The sequence below is a fragment of the Dipodomys merriami genome, unplaced genomic scaffold (genome assembly GCF_024711535.1).
Source record: "Dipodomys merriami isolate MVZ:Mamm:240054 unplaced genomic scaffold, mDipMer1.0.p SCAF_14, whole genome shotgun sequence".
Classification (NCBI taxonomy): Eukaryota; Metazoa; Chordata; class Mammalia; order Rodentia; family Heteromyidae; genus Dipodomys; species Dipodomys merriami.
The window spans coordinates 38,801,418-38,820,382 of record NW_027202715.1 but is presented as its reverse complement, the minus strand read 5'-3'; the positions used below and the strand labels follow the sequence as shown (position 1 = coordinate 38,820,382).

Genomic DNA, 18,965 nt, shown 5'->3' with positions numbered 1-18,965 from the left:
CCATCTCTCTTCTGTCTCTTTTGTAGACAGTTCTCCTGTATTCTCCATGAAGCATTAGGGGTCTGAAGAACCCATTTCAAGCCATATCACCTTGACAGGCAGCCATAGCTCCCTATTTTCCCTCTACAGAATAAAGAAAAAGAAATCAGCCCAATGAAACGATTGTACCTCCTAAGCTGCCAAGGGCCCAGTGAGAAGCGAAGTCACTGTTTTTTATTTATTTATTTATTTTTGTTGGTCATGGGGCTTGAACTGTGGGCTTGAGCCTTGTCCCTGAGCTCTTCAGCTCAAGGGTAGTGCTCTACCACTTGAGCCACAGTACCACTTCTGATTTTTTTTTCTGGTGGTTTATTGGAGATAAGAGTTTCATGGCCTTTCCTGCCTGGGCTGGCTTTGAGCCAGGATCCTCAGATCTCAGCCTCCTGAATAGCTCAGATTACAGGTGTGAGCCACTGGTGCCTGGCTGGTTACTCTTGGGAGCTTCCAGGGAAGAGTAAGGAGCAGAGCAAGAGTCATAATGCCCAGTTTCCCTAGCCCAGTTTCTTGGAGTGAAGACTAGCAGTAGGGTGTGCTATGGACACAAGTACCCAGCTCATGTGTCAGGACTTTGCCAGCAAGAGAAGCTGGAAGCATAACCACAGGCCTGCAACAGAGTGGGAGCAAGCCAAAGACACTCGTGCCTTGGCGCTTGCTGGTAGCAGGCTCTGTTCAGGGCCCAGCTGGCCCATGACACTGGCCAGGATACCAGTTGGCCTCAGCATCCCTCTCCTGGTGCCAGATGGCAGTCCCTCTCAGAGTTATTGGCTGGGCAATCAGTAGAGCACCTTACATTTCTGGTGATGTGGAGTGATCGCAGCATTCAAGGCTTGGCTAGACCATTTTGGTCCATAGTCCCTCCATAAGGAATGTGAAATTCCCCTTCACCCCTGCTCCCTGAGCCTCCATGGTAGAGGGAACCTGCATCCTTCATGGCATTTCTTCAGATTCCTAGAGATAGGCCCTGTCTTTCTTTAATACTCTCTGAAACAATTCTTGGGGTGCTACATAAGCTGGCTCATTATTTAGGCATGGAAGCCTCCTTTCGCTCTGCCAGCTGGAAGATGGAAAGAAGTCAGAGCCCTAGCTATGCTAAGCTGAGGCCTGGTCTCAGCTGGGGGCCCTGGGATGTGGAAGGGTGGGCAGTGGACCAGGAAGGTTGGTGAGGATTTAGCCAGGTCACCTTTCCTCTCTGCAGAGGTGGATGAATGTTCCTGGCCAGACCATGGCGGGTGTGAGCAACAGTGTGTAAACACACTTGGCAGCTACATGTGTGCCTGTGACCCCGGCTACGAGTTGGCTACTGACAAGAAGACATGTGAAGGTTTGTATTGAACCTGCCAAGCTGATGTGATGGGGTAGGGAACAGAGTGAGAAATCCATGCCCCCCCCCTGCCCCCAGACACACTGAGAGGAACAACTTGGTCACAGGGACAAGTGCGAGTTGCCAGAACTATATGAAATTAAATGAAATGGTGAGACAGGCCACCACTCATTTTTCTTCCGTGGCTCTGTGAGATTTACGTCATAATTAAGGCAGAAGATGAAGGCAGAAAAATCTATGAGTCCTTTTGGGTGAGTCCTTTCACCCACCTGTTTCTCCTGTGGGACTGTACTTTTCATGCAAGGCAGGTACAGCGGACAGCTTGGTACTGACATTTATTTTGTATGTGCAGCTAGTACTGGGGCTTAAAACTGGGTGCTGCCCTCAAGGCTAACACTCTGCCCCTTGAGCCACAGCTCTACTTCAGCTTTTTTCTGGCTAATTGGAGTAAGAGTCTTACAGACTTTCCTATCTATGCTGACTTTAAACCGAGATCCTCATATCTCAGCCTCCTGAGTAGCTAGGATTATAGGCATGAGCCACTAGTGCCTGGCAGTACAGACATTTTTAATTCTTCTTTGGTCCAGATCATATGATGTCACAACTATGCCATTAGGTGACAAGTCAATGCATCTTCTTATTTTCTTGTATGTATTATTATTTACGTGCCAGTACTGGGGCTTGAACTTTGGGCCTCGTGTTCTCACTTGGCTTCCCTCCCTCCAAAGGCTAGCAGTCTACCACTTACATCTCCACCTCCAGGCATCATAATTTTCAAAACAAAAAAAGACTTGTCCCCACCTTCCTCCAGATCCTCAGTTTGAAACAGAGGCTAAGTAAAAAGGACACTGAGTAAATCTGCTCCTATTGATTCTATCATCAGGATGGACCAGTGAGGCTCCTTGCTGCAGGGGGAGGGGGGTGGGAGGGTGTAATCGCAGTCACGAAGAACAACCACCAAATGAATGTTGCTTCTGTGTCCCCTGCTCAGTGGCCTGTGGCGGTTTCATTACCAAGCTGAACGGAACCATCACCAGCCCTGGGTGGCCCAAGGAATATCCCACAAACAAAAACTGTGTCTGGCAAGTGGCAGCCCCCACGCAGTACCGCATCTCCCTGCAGTTTGAAGTGTTCGAACTGGAAGGCAATGACGTATGTATCTGTGCTCTTACTGATGGGGAGCCCTGTTAACAAAGCAACTCTGAAAGGGGACCAAGGAGGGGGGTAGGCGGGCAGAGTGGTTGCTCCTGTGGAAGCTGCCATTTTGAAAGAGTCGCAGGATCTAAGTCTGGCAGAATCGGGGTAGAGGCTGGGGTGGGGGTAGGGAGTTAACCCAGTTTCTTCAGCGGCACATGGACTACCTTGGGCCCTCTTGTCACTGATAAGTACAAGTGGAATAGGGATCCGAGTAAAAGCATGGACAGCTTGGAGCCCTGGGCTGTGAATCTGGGCGGTTGTGTCCAGCTGAGGTTCAGCTGTTGCTACACACAGCCTGTTCCCTCTCTTGGGAGTAGCTACGGATGACCAAGTTAGGCTGCTATAGCCAGAGTGCTTGCTGGGTATATTCTGTGTCTGCACATGGAACTGGAGGGGGACCCCGCCTCGGGGGGTCACACAGGACTTTTACCTTGCTCCCTTTAAGAACCACCAGCCTGGTGCCCCTCTGCCAGTCAGGCCTATAGCCTGAGACAAGCCCACTGGCAATGACCTGAGTCACAGACCTCACTTCACAGTGAATATTGCACAGACAAAACCCATGCGCAGACTATCCAGCCGTCCCTTAGAGAAAATCATTGCTGTACCACCATTGCAGAGCTGTGGAACTCCGGACACGTTGTCTGTGCCCTTCCGAGCTTTTGTTTTTCTGCATGAGGACATGGAGGATTTGGATTGTGTCAGCGGTTTGAGAATCTCCTTCCCTTGCACCTTTCTCCTTCTTTTTCTCTTCTCCTTCAGCGGGGGGGGGAGGGCTTTCTTCAAGATAATATCATATGGCAGCCATGATATAAAATGATCGACGCAAGTGGGGTGGTGCTTGCTTGGGGCCCTGCTGTGAGAAAGGCACAAAAGACAGGGTTGGTCCCTGGCAGCCTCTGGAACTTAGTCTAATGATCAGCACAGAGAAATAGAGGGGAACCCCCCTTCCCCACTGCTGGAGCTAGCCAGAGCCCATGGGGCCACATGGCAGGGTGCAGACCTAGCCAGGGGCTCTGGGCTGGGAGATGGGGGTAAGGGCTGCTTTCCTCCTTTTTCCCCTCGCAGGTCTGTAAGTACGACTTCGTGGAGGTGCGCAGCGGCCTGTCCCCTGATGCTAGGCTGCACGGCAAGTTCTGTGGGTCTGAGACCCCCGAGGTCATCACCTCACAGAGCAACAACATGCGCGTGGAGTTCAAGTCTGACAACACAGTCTCCAAACGGGGCTTCCGGGCCCACTTCTTCTCTGGTAGGTGGATGAGGAGGCGAGGCATGCAGCTCATGGTCAGGTGACTTTGCAAGCTCCCACCTCTGAGTCCTTGTCCCCTCTTAGCTCACCCCTGCATCCTCCCAATATGGACACCTGGACCCAAGGTCTTTTTTTTGGGGGGGGAGGGGGGTCCGGTCATGGGGCCTGAACTCTGTCCCTCAATCTTCAGCTCAAGGCTAGCGCTCTACCACTTGAGCCACAGTGCCACTTCCGGCTTTTTTCTTTTTTTGCTTATGTGGTGCTGAGGAATCGAACCCAGGGCCTCAGGCATGCAAGGCAAGCACTCTACCACTGAGCCACCTTCCCAGCCCCATGGACCCAAGGTCTTTACTCATGTCTTGGAGCGTCCATCACAAATTGCAACTCACTAAGTAGCTTAAGATACAATTATATTCTTACTATTCTAGGGACCAGAAATCTGAAATCTAGGCCCACCCAAATCATATAGCAGAGCCTGCGGGTCACACTACATTATAGTGTGGACTGTTTAAGGACTGTAGTTAAGCCAGGTGCCGGTGGCTCATGCCTGTAATCCTAGCTACTCAGGAGGCTGAGATCTGAGGATCGCGGTTCAAAGCCAGCCCAGGCAGGAAAGTTCGTGAGACTCTTATCGCCAATAAACCACTAGAAAACTGGAAGTGGTGCTGGGGCTCAAGTGGTAGAGCGCTCACCTTGAGCTGAAGAGCGCAGGGACAGCGCCCAGGCCCAGAGTTCAAGCCCCATGACCAAAAAAAAAAAAAAAGGACTGTAGTTAGGTTATTTTATATTCTAATTGCTTAGACCTGAGCAAGAAGCCAATTACTTATAGGCTTTATATGTGCCTGGAATGTGGCTGGAGTTCCCTCTAGATAGATAGATAGATAGATAGATAGATAGATAGATAGATAGATAGACAGACAGACAGACAGACAGACAGACAGATAGATAGATAGATAGATAGATAGATAGATAGATAGATAGATAGATAGATAGATAGATCTATATTGGGCAGTCTCTTGTTGACAAGGGTTTTTTGGTAGCTTTTTGTTTTGCTTCATTTCATTTTTTTTGCCAGTATTGGGCTCGAACTTGGAGCCTGGTGCTGTCCCATGGCTTTTTCTCTCAAAGGTAGCACTCTACCACTTGAGCCGCACCTCCACTTCTGGCTTTTTGTTGGTTAATTAGAGATACAAATCTTCCAACTTAACTTCCCTACTGGCTTTGAACCTCAATCCTTAGATCTCAGCTTCCTGAGTAGTTAGGATTACAGGCGTGAGCCACTGCATCTGTGTTGATAAATTTTGTTTTAGAGTGCCTGCTGGGGGTATAACCCAGCACCGGGCTCAGATAGGTGGCCAGGGTGTGAACAAGCTTACCTCATCCTGCATTTTGGGGCCCTTGGGGGTAGGCCAGAGTATCAAGGATGGATGTTGGAAGGAGAGGAATCCTGGCTACCTGGAACATAGGGGAAGGCTTTTTGTAGTACGCATGGTGTTCTAGGCCAGGCCTAAGGGATGGACAGGACAAGGGTGGGGCTGGCATGACTAGAAAGAAAGTGATAATGTCCAAGAAGAGAAAGCAGTGGGAGCTTGGGTTTTGGGTCTCAACTGAGCACAGAGACCAAGATGAGAGTAGACTGAACCAAGTCAGTCCTCAAGACCAGGGCTGAGGTGGGCCATGTTGGGTGGGGTTGGGTTTTAGAGGACCTTGAATGTAGATAGAAGAGTGAGGATTCATCAGAACCAGATGTGGGACCCTCTGCAGGTCCTCCGCAGGGGTGCTGTGATGGCCTGTGATCAAGCCAGACCTCAAGTGTGGAGCTGGGTGGGTAGGGGAGCGGACCGGCACCTCCCTGAGAGGAGGTGTGCGAGTCTCCAGAGTGGGGCACACTTCCATGCTTGCCTTGGAACCCTGAGGGCAGAAGCGCTGAGTCTGAGCAGGGTGAGGGCCTGCGAGTGTCCCCAGAAGAACCCAGGGATGGAGGGGCTGGCACCCGTCCTGGGGTGCTGGGTGGACCCCTGAGGCACACAGTCAGGCGCTGCCCCGTGTCCCAGCCACAGGCAGGGCTGCAGCGGGGTCAGCACTCACTGACCTCCTGACTCCACAGGCAGGAAGTGGTGTGTGCGCCCAGACCTGCAGGTGGCTCGCTTAGGCCACTTGCTGAGTGACTCTGGGCACCTCAGTCCTCCCAGCCTCTGTTTGCTTACCTGTAAAGTGGGTACGAGCCCTCCTTCCTGAGGTTGGGTGGAAATGAACTTGATAACATATAGGAAGTGCTTGGGGCAGGTCCCACTCCTAGGACATACTCAGTACCCAGTGACTTTTGCTATAATAGGAATCCTTCCTGCAGGGGCAGAGAACACATGTGCGGTGTGGCAAACGGTTTTAGGAGCTGAGGGAATTAAACATACCTGCCAAACCATTTGAGCACGCACACACACACACACACACACACACACACACACACACACACCATAAGAGGACAATGGGGGACACACACACACACACACACACACACACACACACACACACACACACCATAAGAGGACAATGGGGGACAGTCAGGGAGGTTCCCTGGAGGAGGCTGCTTTGGAACAGGGATGAGGGACCCTCCCAACCAGAGATTCCATTGATCTTCCCAGACAAAGATGAATGTGCCAAGGACAACGGTGGCTGCCAGCACGAGTGTGTCAACACGTTCGGGAGCTACCTGTGCAGGTGTCGGAACGGGTACCGGCTGCATGAGAACGAGCACGACTGCAAAGAGGGTGAGGGCAACCTCTGGGACCAGCTGCACGACCTTCCCCCGAGGGCGCATGCGCTAGGGAGGTGGGGTGGGAGGAGCTGCGGTGGGGTTGGGAGGAGCTGCGGTGGGGGTGGGAGGAGCTGCGGTGGGCCGGGCCGGACTGCTCCAGGAGAGGCCTGAGTCTGGGCCTCAACCTCTGCGTGCCTTGCTCTGGTTTGCTGGGACTGGCTCACTGTTCCTGGCTTCTTCAGGTGCCCCCTGCTGAGTTACTGAAAAGTGGTTAAGCGGTAGGCCCAGGTCTACACCCCAGATAGCCACTCATTAGTGGTGTGACCTTGAACAAGTTAGTCCCTGAGACTCAGCAAGAGGCTCAGTGTTCCTCCTTCCTGAAGTTTCGTAGATATTAAAAGAATGCCTGGAAAGTATTCCAGCCTGGTGCATATAACACACGCAGGTATCAATAAATATCAGCCACCGTATATGCCATAATACTATTACCCAAACACCGGCCTTATAGGGACCAAGAATTTGGGGAGAACTTTTCTCCATGCTCCATTCATTCATAGGAGTTCAGGGCCACCTGCCTTTGAACACCCAGTCATTCTAGAAGCCACCCCTCCATTCTGGTTCTGCCCTGTGAAGCAGTTTGAACATCTGTGATAAGCACAGGCACCAGGCCTTGATGCCACAGAGTCCACAACGTTCGCTGGGTGTGGTGACCTGTAAAGACCATAGATTTCCCCCCACACCCCGGCTTTCTTACTTGGAAATGGGAAGGAGTAAAATAATTGAATGAGTGCTCAGCACAGAGGAAGACACAGTCTAACCACTGCCCAGGGTGCAATTAGTGTGCAGGTCCTGGGGTGTACTGTGAGAGCAGAGCAATAACCAGGACAATGCAGAGTTCTCCACATGCTGGAAAGCTGAAAGGGGCACATGCACAGGGCATAGAGTGACAGCGAGATCTCTGCTGCTCTCCCAGGGCAGGATCTCAGCTACCTCTTACATGTGGTATCTCACTTAATCTGCATGTACGAGGCTGATACCCCTTTTATAAATAAGGCCCCATAGGTAGTGGAATCAGGACCTGAACTGACTCCATCTGACCCCAAGGCCTGTGCTTCTAACCTAGTACTATTTGCAATGCCAGCATACTTGTGGACAGTTAATAGACTATCCTGGCTCCTGAGCCACAGTGAGGTAGGCAGGAACGCAATTCAAACAAATCAGCAAATCTCTGCACCAAAGAGCACTGGATTCAGGCTGCTCCCCACTCATCTTTGATGACCCCAAGACAAAGAAACCAGAGAAGAAACCTCTATAACAAATACCTTTGATACTGTTTACAAGTGAATGTCACACTCTCTCCCCCCTGTGACCCCCAGCTGGCTGTGCACACAAAATTAGCAGTGCAGAAGGGACCCTGGCAACCCCCAACTGGCCTGATAAATACCCCAGCCGGAGGGAGTGCACCTGGAACATCTCTTCTACAGCAGGCCACAGGGTGAAACTCGTGAGTCATCTCGTAGCTGGTTAAGAACTTGCATTTCCACATTGGGCAGGCCTGAGTTTGAGTCTCTGCTCTGCCACTTCCTATTGCTGACACTTAGTTGGGGATCTACCCAGAATTTCCTGGTCTTTGATCCACTGTGTAGAAAGTGCGGGTGTTGATAAGGCCTGCTTCATGGGGCTGTGGTGCAGAAGGAAAAGAGAGGTCACTCACAACAGCTCTGTAACAATACTGGCTCACGATGGCTGTGTGTGTGTGTGTGTGTGTGTGTGTGTGTGTGTGTGTGTGTGTGTGTGTGTGTGTGTGTGTGTGTGTGTGTGTGTGTGTGTGTGTGTGTGTGTGTGTGTACCCCACAGATCTGCAGGGCTGTTTTGAAATTCAGTTGTTTCAGTGTTGATTTTTTTTTAATAACCCCAAACATGACATTTTCAAGGTTTAAAAAATAATTTCAGTAAGCACTAAGGTTGGGAAGGGAAATGGGTGCCCTCAGCATTTTCTTCTGAATCCATCCAGAAATTTCCTATGCATGTATATGGGGAAAATATAGATTTTTTTCTTACTTAGGCCACTCAAATGAGATCAAATTATCTTACAACTTTTATTTATCCAATCAGTAATAGGAAAGTTATGTTTGTTCTTTCTTGAATTAAAAAGGAAAATCCTTGCAAGTCTTTATTAAGTCTCATCCATGTAACTGATATGTGGTCTCAAACCACTTGCTTGGTTATTTCAAAGGAGAAATATATCTCTCTCAGTCTTATTTCTTAACTCCCAGGGACTTCCAGAGTCTGGAGTACATGGCAAATTCACTTTGCCAGCTGGGCTGACAAAATTTTTGCTGTTATTATTTTAAATGAATCCTCTAAATACTGACAGGAACAGGATTTGTCCTGCCAATGACGGAACACTAACTCAGGGAGAATGCAAGAGATCAGAGATGTAAGCATGCTCACCAGTAGCCAGTGGCACGGGGACTGTGAGGTTATTTAGTGCTGAGGGCCCTAACTGAGATGTGGACAGGTGAATCTCCTTGAGTGAAGGTTAGACAGGTAGACAGGCATGGAGACATGCAGAAGGGATACAGGGTGCTTTCAGCCCACACGTCCAGTACATGCTACATGTGAGAACTGCTCTCCTTGGTTGCTCCCAGGAGCTGCATGGGTCATGAGAACAGCCTCAGATCTGGGTGAGAGTAGATTCAGAGTGCATTTAAGAAAGCACGCCTTCCCAAGACTGCCATCTGCTGGAATGTGTTTTCAATGGCAGCAGTCATCCTGGATAACCGTTAGGGAATAGAACACAGAGCAGCATGCTCGGCACAGTCATACATATTTTGTCTGTACAGCAGACAGAAATGTTGTCTCACAGATGTATTCTAGCCTGTATTCTAGCTACTAAGATGGCTGAGATCTAACAATCAAGCCAAGTCAGGCAGGAAAGCTAAGGGACAGTGCCTAGACCCTGAGTTCAAGCTTCAGAACTGGTAATTTTTTTAAAAGTCTCTGAGACCACTCCTGGGTTACAACCCCACTGCATCAGTGTGTGACCTTGGGCAAGTCACCTGCTGTATGCTTGCTTTCAACACCTGTGGAGTCGGGGTAGACTTTTGCGTGTTAAATGAGGTAATATTGTAAAGCATTCGACACAGCTGCTGGCCTGAGGGAGACGCTCAGCCCTTGCTGGTTCTTGGAATTCAGGGAAGGGAGAGAAGAGGACAGAGCTGGGAATGCGTAGCTAGGATCAAAAACCTGCTGCTCACTGGTGGTCACCATGTTATGAACCATCTCTGCTTGTCTCCCCTACAAAGGGATCATGGCATGGTAAGAGTAGCTCATGTGTCTTCAGAGTTGTTTTGGAGACCAAAAGGAGGCTGAGCGGAGCCCCTCTCCCCAGTGCCACTGTGCTCCATGGTTAGGCACCTCCTTGCATGGCAGGCTGGACAGATGCCACCACCACTGACAGCTCGCCTTTCCCCTCCCCACCCCAGCTCCATGCCAGGTCCCTGCTCTACTTTCTGTTCTTCTGTTCCCAGACGTTCAATGAGTTTGAGATCGAGCAGCACCAGGAATGTGCCTATGATCACCTGGAAATGTACGATGGACCTGACATCCTGGCCCCTACCCTCGGTCGATTCTGTGGCAGCAAGAAGCCAGAGCCCATAGTGGCATCGGGCAGCAGCCTGTTCCTCAGGTTCTATTCGGACGCCTCAGTGCAGAGGAAAGGCTTTCAGGCAGCACATAGCACAGGTACTGAGTGGCGGGGCACCGCGGGAGAGATGGGGTTGTGTGTGGTGAAGGCAGAGAAGCCGTCCCTCGCTACTGAGGGAAGGGCGAGGGGACACACTGTGTGATAAAATGGACCTGTGTAAATGAAACATTAGGCTGTGCACTGGGGGCTCATGCCTGGAATCCTAGCTACCCAGGAAGCTGAGATCTGAGGATTGAGGTCCAAAGCCAGCCTAAACACAAAGCTTTGTGGGACTCTTACCTCCAATTAGCCAACAAATTGCTGCAAGTGGAGCTGTGGCTCTGATGGTAGAACGCCAGCCTTGAGAAACAAAAACAAAAACAAACAAGCAAGAGTATGAAGCCCTGAGTTCAAGCCCCAGTACTGGCACATGTGGGAGGGAGGGAGGGAGGTAAGAAGAGAGAGAGGGAGGGGAAGGAAAAGAAAGGAAAGAAAGGAAGAAAGAAAGAAAGAAAGAAAGAAAGAAAGAAAGAAAGAAAGAGAGAGAGAGAGAGAGAGAGAGAGAGAAAGAAAGAAAGAAAGAAAGAAAGGAAGGAAGGAAGGAAGGAAAGAAGGAAGGAAAGAAGGAAGGAAGGAAGAAAGAGAACTGAAAAGAGAAAAGAAATGGTCAGTCATCATAGGCAAAAAGGTGGCAGGTTTTTGGTGGTGGTTGTTCAGGTCATTTGTTGGTTTTGCTTTGTTTATTTCCATTCGTTTTGCTACTAGGGTTGGAACTCAGGGCCTCTCACTTGATGGCAGATGCTCTCCCATTTGAGCCAGGCAGGCTATCAGCCCCTTTTGATGTCTTTACATGTCAAAATTTGATGTAGGCAACCCTTCATCAATTCCTTTCCTCTCTTCCACCCTCCAAAAATGTACTTGTAATTTCGCTGGCCTGTGAAGTTCTTAGTCTGGGAGCCAGCGGTAGCCAGCAGCCCTTTCGATCCTCTGAGTAGGAAAATGGGAAAGTGAAAACACTTCTGTTCCCTGTTACTTTTTCCTGCATTCAAAATACCAGTAGCTCTGTGATCCCTTGGGGAAGAAAAGGCCTATGCTCATAACTTACATTATTTGCTTTTCCAAGTAGAGGGTCAGGAGGAAAAGGAGCTGCTCTTACAGCTTCACGAGGCTAGTTAGCACCTGGACCAGCTCCAGGGGCAGACGTAGAGACCTCGTGGGCTCTTCCATCCGGGAGTTACAGTGGGCTCACAGCTTCTGCAAATCTGAGTCAGAGAACATGACTATGGAGCCCTAATGTCCCTAATACACACACACACACACACACACACACACACACACACACACACACACACACACACACACACACACACACGAGCACACAAGCCAGGAACCAGGACTCAAGTCAAACAAAACAAAACACCAACAATCACCTTTGCCTGGCAGGCTAGTTTGCCCTGCTTAGCCATAGACACTGCATGGCGTGTTCCCCAGAGGAGTTTAAAGGCCACTGAGTCGTGACCTCACTGTCTTGTGCGTACAGCCAGAGATCAAGTACTGGAGGTGGCCTAGAGTCCCAGCAGGAAATTGGGGGCACTCTTGGTTGTTTGGATGTAAAGGTAATTGTTGAGGTGAATGTAATAAAGGCACTGTTTATAAAGGGCTGAGTGGTGTGTGGGGACACCTCCAAGGTTTGGGCAGCCACAGGTTATAGAACCAGGAGGCTGTAATCACCCCAGGCCCAGACAAGGTCTTCTGGAAGCTGCTTGACCAGTAAGGAAGGTGCTGGGGGCTAAGTGCATCTCCCTCGCTCTGGTGCTCAGAGCCTGGTGGTACTGGTGGGGTGTAGGTAAAGTTGAGTTCAGCCCCCTGGGGCCCCAGCTGGTGAGGAAGGAGCGTTCTTGCATTACTCTGTGTTCTGTGCTCATTTTATTTCCATCTGGGCCTCAGAAACTGGAAATTTCCCAAAGACAGGTCAGATCTAGAAGAAATTCCAGGCCAGAGGAAGGAAGTATAGGAGAGCTTCAAGTGCAGCAGGGCTGGGGCCAGCTTGGGATGTAGCTCCATCAGCGCTTAGAAATGTGAACCAAACCTGGAAGCGCTCAGAACCCACAGCACGGGATGGGGCACTCGCGCTGCTGGGACACTCCCTTCCTGGAGGTGGAGGGTGGGGTAGCGTGTAGCACACTGGGGAGGAGGAATGGAGGAATCTGCCTCCAGAATCTCAAGGGCTTCCCTGTCCAGATCAGACTCCTTTATCCATTTTATCTATGTGCACTGAGTCTACAGACACATTGGTATAGGTCCCAGGCCAACTTGAGCTGATGTTCCAGTAAAACGATCAGGGGTCATGAGTGTAAACTGAGGGTCTGTCCAAGAAGGGAACCAGCAAGGCAAGGGAAGAGGGTATTGAGGGGTTAAGAGAATCAAAGGATCTCTCTGTCTCTCTGTCTCTGTCTCTGTCTCTGTCTCTGTCTCTGTCTCTGTCTCTGTCTCTCTCTCTCTCTCTCTCTCTCACACACACACACACACACACACACACAGCACAATACCCACCAACACTGTTTGCAAAGGGGGAGACGAGCAGAAATGGGAACATGGAGGCGGGGAGTGAGTTTGTTCAAAGTACAACGTGCACGTGTGTGGACAGAAGCATCACCACCGACCCTCTGATGTTACAAATGTACACAAATTCAAACAAAAATAATAAAATTCAGAAGCCATGGCTGAAGGATGCAGCCAGAACTCTGAGGTGCGCGCCCCTGTGACCCCCACCTCAGCCTGTAGTAGGTTTTCTCAAATGCAAGAGCAAGCAAGATCAGCACGCTGAGGTTTCTCCTATGGGGCTACCTGTGGTTCTGAGGTGCCCTCTGGTGGCAGCAATATCACATTACACTAAGTCAAGGCCGGCCTGAGTGAGCCCTTCTGCTTCCTGTACTGGCCTAACTTGTCAGACCCAGCAAGTGGTCAGGCAAGCCATTCATCAGCCCCATTCCCCCTTAAATGGGGAGAGGAAAAAAGCAGCCCGCCTTTTTCAGTGGCATGCTCAGGGATTCTGGGAGGCCTTGCGTGGCCCCATTGGAAACAGGAGACTGGCTTCTAATGGACAGTTTGACCTCAGCCCCCCAGGGGAGCGCTGACCTCAGACATCCTGCCTCTGTTTACTCCTCTGTGAAATGGAAGGACAGGACTTCGTGTAGGGGCTCTGCAGAGCAGCTGGCAGGAAGCAGGTGGGGTGGCACCAGGGCTCTGGGGACTGAGGGTAGTCTTCTTCCTCTCTCTGCCCCAGAGTGCGGGGGCAGGCTTAAGGCCGAGGTACAGACCAAAGAGCTCTATTCCCACGCCCAGTTTGGGGACAACAACTACCCGAGCCAGGCCCGCTGTGATTGGGTGATAGTAGCGGAGGATGGCTATGGCGTGGAGTTGATCTTCCGGACCTTCGAAGTGGAGGAGGAGGCTGAGTGTGGCTATGACTACATGGAGGCCTACGATGGCTACGACAGCTCAGCACCCAGGCTTGGCCGCTTCTGTGGCTCAGGGGTGAGTCGCACCCAGAGGTGGGGGGGGGGGCTAAGTAACCAGATTGACACCTGGGTGTGTCAGCCATTGCTGCCCCTGCCACTCGCTGGCACTAGAGTGGGAAACAGGAGTTGGGGGTTGGATAAAGCTTTTGAAGCTATGTGCTCCAAGGACAGGATCCCTTGGAGGTCCTGAATGGGAAGTTCCTTGTCTCTGCCAGGACCCAGCAGACAGCAGTGGGAGCGTGATTCCCACTCCCAGAGCACCTGGCATAACCTTTCCAACAAACACAGCAGCTCTGCCATCTGCCTGACCTCCTTGGGACGGAGACCTGAGCAATGGCCCTTGTTCAAGGTCTCTTGGGAGACACATCCCAACGGTAATGGGCAAAGCACCCAGAGTGCTTGCAAAGCTTCCTTGAGATAAAGGAGGGCAGGCCTGGCCCACCTGTGCGCTTGGTGCATGGTAGACTCTGCACGCTGTGCATCTTGGATCTTCTACAGAGAAGCAAGACCCACAGAGTCCTAGGGAGCAAAAGTTTTGCGGTGCTTTCCTTTGAAAGCATTGAGTTGTTTGGATGCCCCTAGAGCCTCTGGCGTTGGGGATGCTTCATTGTACCATCAGCCATCCTGTGTCCTCGAGTTGAGTGCTGTCCTGTTCTGATTTAAACTCCAACCACAGCCAGCTTGCCTAATGCTCTCTGGTTTTCCTTTCTCCTCTCCTCAGCCATTAGAAGAAATCTACTCTGCAGGGGACTCCCTGATGATTCGATTCCACACAGACGACACCATCAACAAGAAAGGTTTCCACGCCCAATATACCAGCACCAAGTTTCAGGATGCTCTGCACATGAAATAGGAAGGCCCAAGTTGTAGAAAGACAGGAACTGAGGAGGGCTTTATCATAGCACCTTGAGAACCAGCCCCGAACAGTGTACAGTCTTTTTCTCAAACAAAAACTTAAAATCCAATCTGGAAGGTATGTAGTTAGACAAAAGTTACCTAAGGGTTTGGCCCACAAAATGAAAGAGAAAGTGTTCCCTTGGTTCCAGAAGGTAAAGGTTTGAAGTCACTGACCACGCAAGCTATGCTTGTTCATTCTCATTGACCGTCCCTTGCTCCTATGGGGCAACAGGCCAGCTAAGGGCTGGTCATTCCACTGTTCTGGATATGTTTCCATAGATGCCTGTCCTGTGACTGGATCCTGGAGATACAGGCTGTCTTCTGTCTGCACTGGGCAATGAGGATCATGTGGCTGTGGCTCATTTGTTACTCCCAGTACTGGCTAGGAAGTTTTGCTTTTTCTCTGCCAGGGACATGTCAGCTAGGAACGTGGAGGACAAAGAGCGGTAGAGGACAAGGTAGCTGCTTACAGCACAAACGCGAGAGTCATCATCATGACCTTGGAAGACCTTTGCCTTTCCTCTGCCTCTCTGACCCCTTAGGGTTCCCTTATCCCTAATTACATTAGGGATTATGGCCTCCACTGGACATCCCAGCAGAACATTTGCTGGTGGGAATCTTGTTTGCCAAAAAGAAAATGTCTTGACTCTTCCTGATACTCCTTCCCATCACTGACTTTGAGAAGACGCCATCTATGCCTGGGCTCCCATTGGCTTCCAGATAACCTCCAGCAATGGCAGCAACTGCTGGGGTGATCCTCAGTTCCTTGACCGCCAGGGCAAAGTGCATCTGCAAGACGTGCAAAGACATCTTAGGAGGGACCAGGGCAGGTCCTGGTGGGTGAACACTGTTCGTTTTAAGTTATATAAGGATCATCACTGGCGGGGCAAGTCAGTCATGACTAACTTCCTGAAATCCAGCGGGTTAAGCAGTGGTTCCATGACTTCCATTGATGACTCTTCAGCCACCACCTGGCAGTCAGAGGCCCACCAGCCTTGGCACTTGTTCTAGAGAAGTAGAGATGATATTTGTGTAATTTTAGTACCTCAAGGTATAACTTAAGCAAGGAGGTTGTTTTGAATGGCATTTCATTAAGGCATCTATGGGCATTATAAGCTCAAAGCTGTGTGGTATGTTAGCTTTTAAAAGAATATTTATGTTGGAATAATTTTACAGTAATGTTTACATAGCCAGAAGTCCTGTTTAGTTGCATTTGAACACAGGGCGGCACATGAGTGGTTCCAGTGAGCTCCCAGGCTCCTGAATTCCTTTGGGAATGAAGGATCATTTTAAACAAGGTGTTTGTGAAAGGCTAAGGGTTATAGTTTGTGAAGGTCAGACTTTGTAGCCAGAAGACTGTTTCAAATTAAAAGTGATTGCTGGGAGTAAAACCTAGAATAAAACTAGGAGAAAGAAAGAAAGACAGACAGACATGGGAATAAGTTTTTCTCAAAACAGAAAAAAATCAAAGTTATAATAATAATATATGTGTATATGTGTATGGATGTAAAGGATCAGTGGTCAAAGCCTTAAATCGCAGCAGTGTGAAAAATGCCACCCATTGGCGGTAGCTTTATGGCCCCAGCCTCCAGTGCTGGCTCCACATGTTCTGCCCACCTCCTCCTGAGCCCTCTCTAGCCTATCCCAGCCCTGGACTGAGGCTCGCCTTCCATCTTCATGTCCTGATGGATGGCCCACTCTGCTCAGGGTGAACTTTGATATGGCAAGTAGAGCAACTTCTCCCCTGGGTCAGATCCATCTTCCTGTTACTGTGGGTTCCATTTCTCTGATCTTGGTGTTTTCTGAGGTTCCATTTTGTCTGTCTAAGTTGAAACTGAAACCTGGATACATCCAGTGGTTGCTAAGGGTCCCTTTTCCAGGAGAGGGAAATTCTGTACATTTAACCTTTAGAAGTCTAAAGAAGATGGACAGGGAGGCAGTTGTGAGGGAGAAGCAGTTTCAGTGTTCATTGCCTTCATAACACACAGAAGCTTCTTTTTGCTCTGCAGGAGGGACATTTCCAGAAACCCACAGCTTCCACCAGTTGTCACCACGTGGCCCATCTGCAACAATGGGACTCTTACGAAGACCTTTATTTAGGCCTGTGAGTGATGTAGTCTCAGAGCTATGAGCTCTGACTCAACTGAGGCTGCCTGGGCCTAGTCTGGAACCTACAGGGATCTATGCACTACACAGGTCCTGCAAGGAACACCAGAGCTGGCCTCACAAGGGAGAGTTCATTGAGCAGAAAGACCAGACTCCTACCTTGGCTCTTCCAGTTGCTCAGTGGTCTGCCTAGAAACATCCCCCGAAGTAAATGAAGGGGTTGGAGTACCTCTTTCCACTTGCTTTGTCTAACTGGGTGCTAGGACCTGAGGATATCTCAGTGCCCCAAAGCAATTACGTTCACACATATAACCTAATGAAGTAGCTGGGGTCTGGGTCTCCATCCTGGTCAAATTCTAGTATACTGTGATCTAGTACAAGCTAGAACCAGCATCCCAGGGCACAGAAGGATCTGGAATTCATGTGGGCCAATCGGATCTCTCCAAAACAGATGAAGCAAGGCTGTGTGTGCATTGATTCATTTATAATCTCTATTTTCCTCTGAAAGTTTCCTTCTATTTCTTTCTGTTTCATTATTTCTCTCTAAAGTTTCATGATAGTTGCAAATTTCTCTGCCTAAGTAAATTAATTGGCTCAACACAGTTAACTAGCACTTGGGAGGTTTCCCATCAGTCTGGGCAACGTGGGAGCCCTCGGATATGGTAGCATTTGTCTTCACTTCAGGAACGAATGTTCCTTTGGCTTCCAACAGATATTTTAAAAGTTTGCTTTATAGACTGAACTTCTGAATAATAATACCAAAATGCCTAAAAGATTTCTTTTTAAAAAATTGTTTAAAGTGTTATCTATAAATATAAGATATTCTTTATTTTGAGTCATTCCATAAAATGTCAGTTTCAAAGAGAACATTGAGAGGAGCTTATATGCCTGTCTAGAAAGGGTGGTTTCATTAAAGAATGTGATTTATCGATGTGTCCTGGGTCTGTGTTACTACTTCAGACAACATGGGTGTTCCTGGTGATAGTTTACAACTCTCTGATGAGAATCCAAATGCCTGGCTCCAGAACAGAGTTCCTAATGGACTTAGGAAAACAGAAGCAACCTGGTAAGGTGGTGTAAACATGTAATTTCAGCCCCTGGTAGGCTGAGGAAGGAGGATCATGAGTTTGGGACCAGCCTGCGTTACATAGTTCAGGGCCCTTTGGGACTATGTAGCAAGATTATCTTCAAACAACAAAAAACTATAACAAGCTAAAGATGGCCTTCTCACAGTTACCACATTTTGGGGCCCACTAGTATTTAATCGAGATGTCTATGTAAACTAGGTAAGTAGGTAGATGAGAGACTAACTAGATGATATGTAAGTAGAAAGATAGGTGAGAAATAGACAGACAGATATATGATGATAGATAATGATAGATATCCTCACCATGGTTCATCTTCTGGACTTAATAAATGAGTTCCAAGTTTGTGAGCTTATAAATGTTCATGTATCAGTGAGTAGAGGTTAGCTTATGCTGCAACAACAAACAACCCAAGTTCTCATTAACTTCACATTGAAGAGATTTATTTCTTGCCCACACTGTATTTTTTATCTAGTTGTCTGCGAACTCTTTACTGTATCCTTATAACCAGGCTGATAGAGTGGTACTATCTAGAGCATGCATGACACAAGGAAGATGACAGATCACACCGGTTATTAATACAGCTTGAGGGTAGCATATTGTACTCACCTTCCACTGACCAAAGCACATTATATGGCTATGCTTAACTTCAGATAAGAACAAAGTAAACTGGAAATATTGGGTGCATGACATTACCTAGTGATGTTACAGTAGGGAAGTGATCATGGTCCTTCTGTTTAATAATTTATTTCTTTACTACTTTCATTACTGACATTTTAGATAAGGACACAGAAAACAGAACAAGGCCATTGAGGTCAGAAGCATTTGTGTGCTCTAAAATTCATCAACTCAAGTCCTAGAAACCAATGCAGCAGTATTGGGAAATGGGCCTCTGGATGTGATTAGGTTATGAGAGATTTATGCCCCCATAAAAGAGTCTACAGAGAGCCCTTGCCCTTTCTCCCCTGTGAGGACCCAGCAAAAACATGTCTGTAAGTGAGGCAGGTAGCAGGTCCTCATCAGACACCAAACCTGCTGGAGCCTTGAACTGGGACTCCAGAGCTGTGTTTAGAAGACACCTAGTTACTATTAGATGTCCAGGCAATGATG

At 49.0% G+C, this 18,965-nt stretch overlaps 1 protein-coding gene across 1 annotated transcript in view; it reads left to right on the top strand.

Annotated features, from left to right (window-relative positions):
* The window catches only part of LOC138826172 (tolloid-like protein 2), a 110,566-nt gene extending 92,890 nt beyond the window's left edge, over positions 1-17,676 (top strand). Inside the window, exons 14-21 of the mRNA XM_070021315.1 lie at positions 1,235-1,360; positions 2,352-2,512; positions 3,623-3,803; positions 6,446-6,571; positions 7,935-8,062; positions 10,092-10,305; positions 13,533-13,783; positions 14,489-17,676. Of these exons, the coding sequence (XP_069877416.1) occupies positions 1,235-1,360; positions 2,352-2,512; positions 3,623-3,803; positions 6,446-6,571; positions 7,935-8,062; positions 10,092-10,305; positions 13,533-13,783; positions 14,489-14,620 (1,319 nt within the window). The 3' untranslated portion in view covers positions 14,621-17,676. The remainder of the gene's footprint in view (positions 1-1,234; positions 1,361-2,351; positions 2,513-3,622; positions 3,804-6,445; positions 6,572-7,934; positions 8,063-10,091; positions 10,306-13,532; positions 13,784-14,488) is intronic.
* Positions 17,677-18,965: the final 1,289 nt, after the last annotated feature.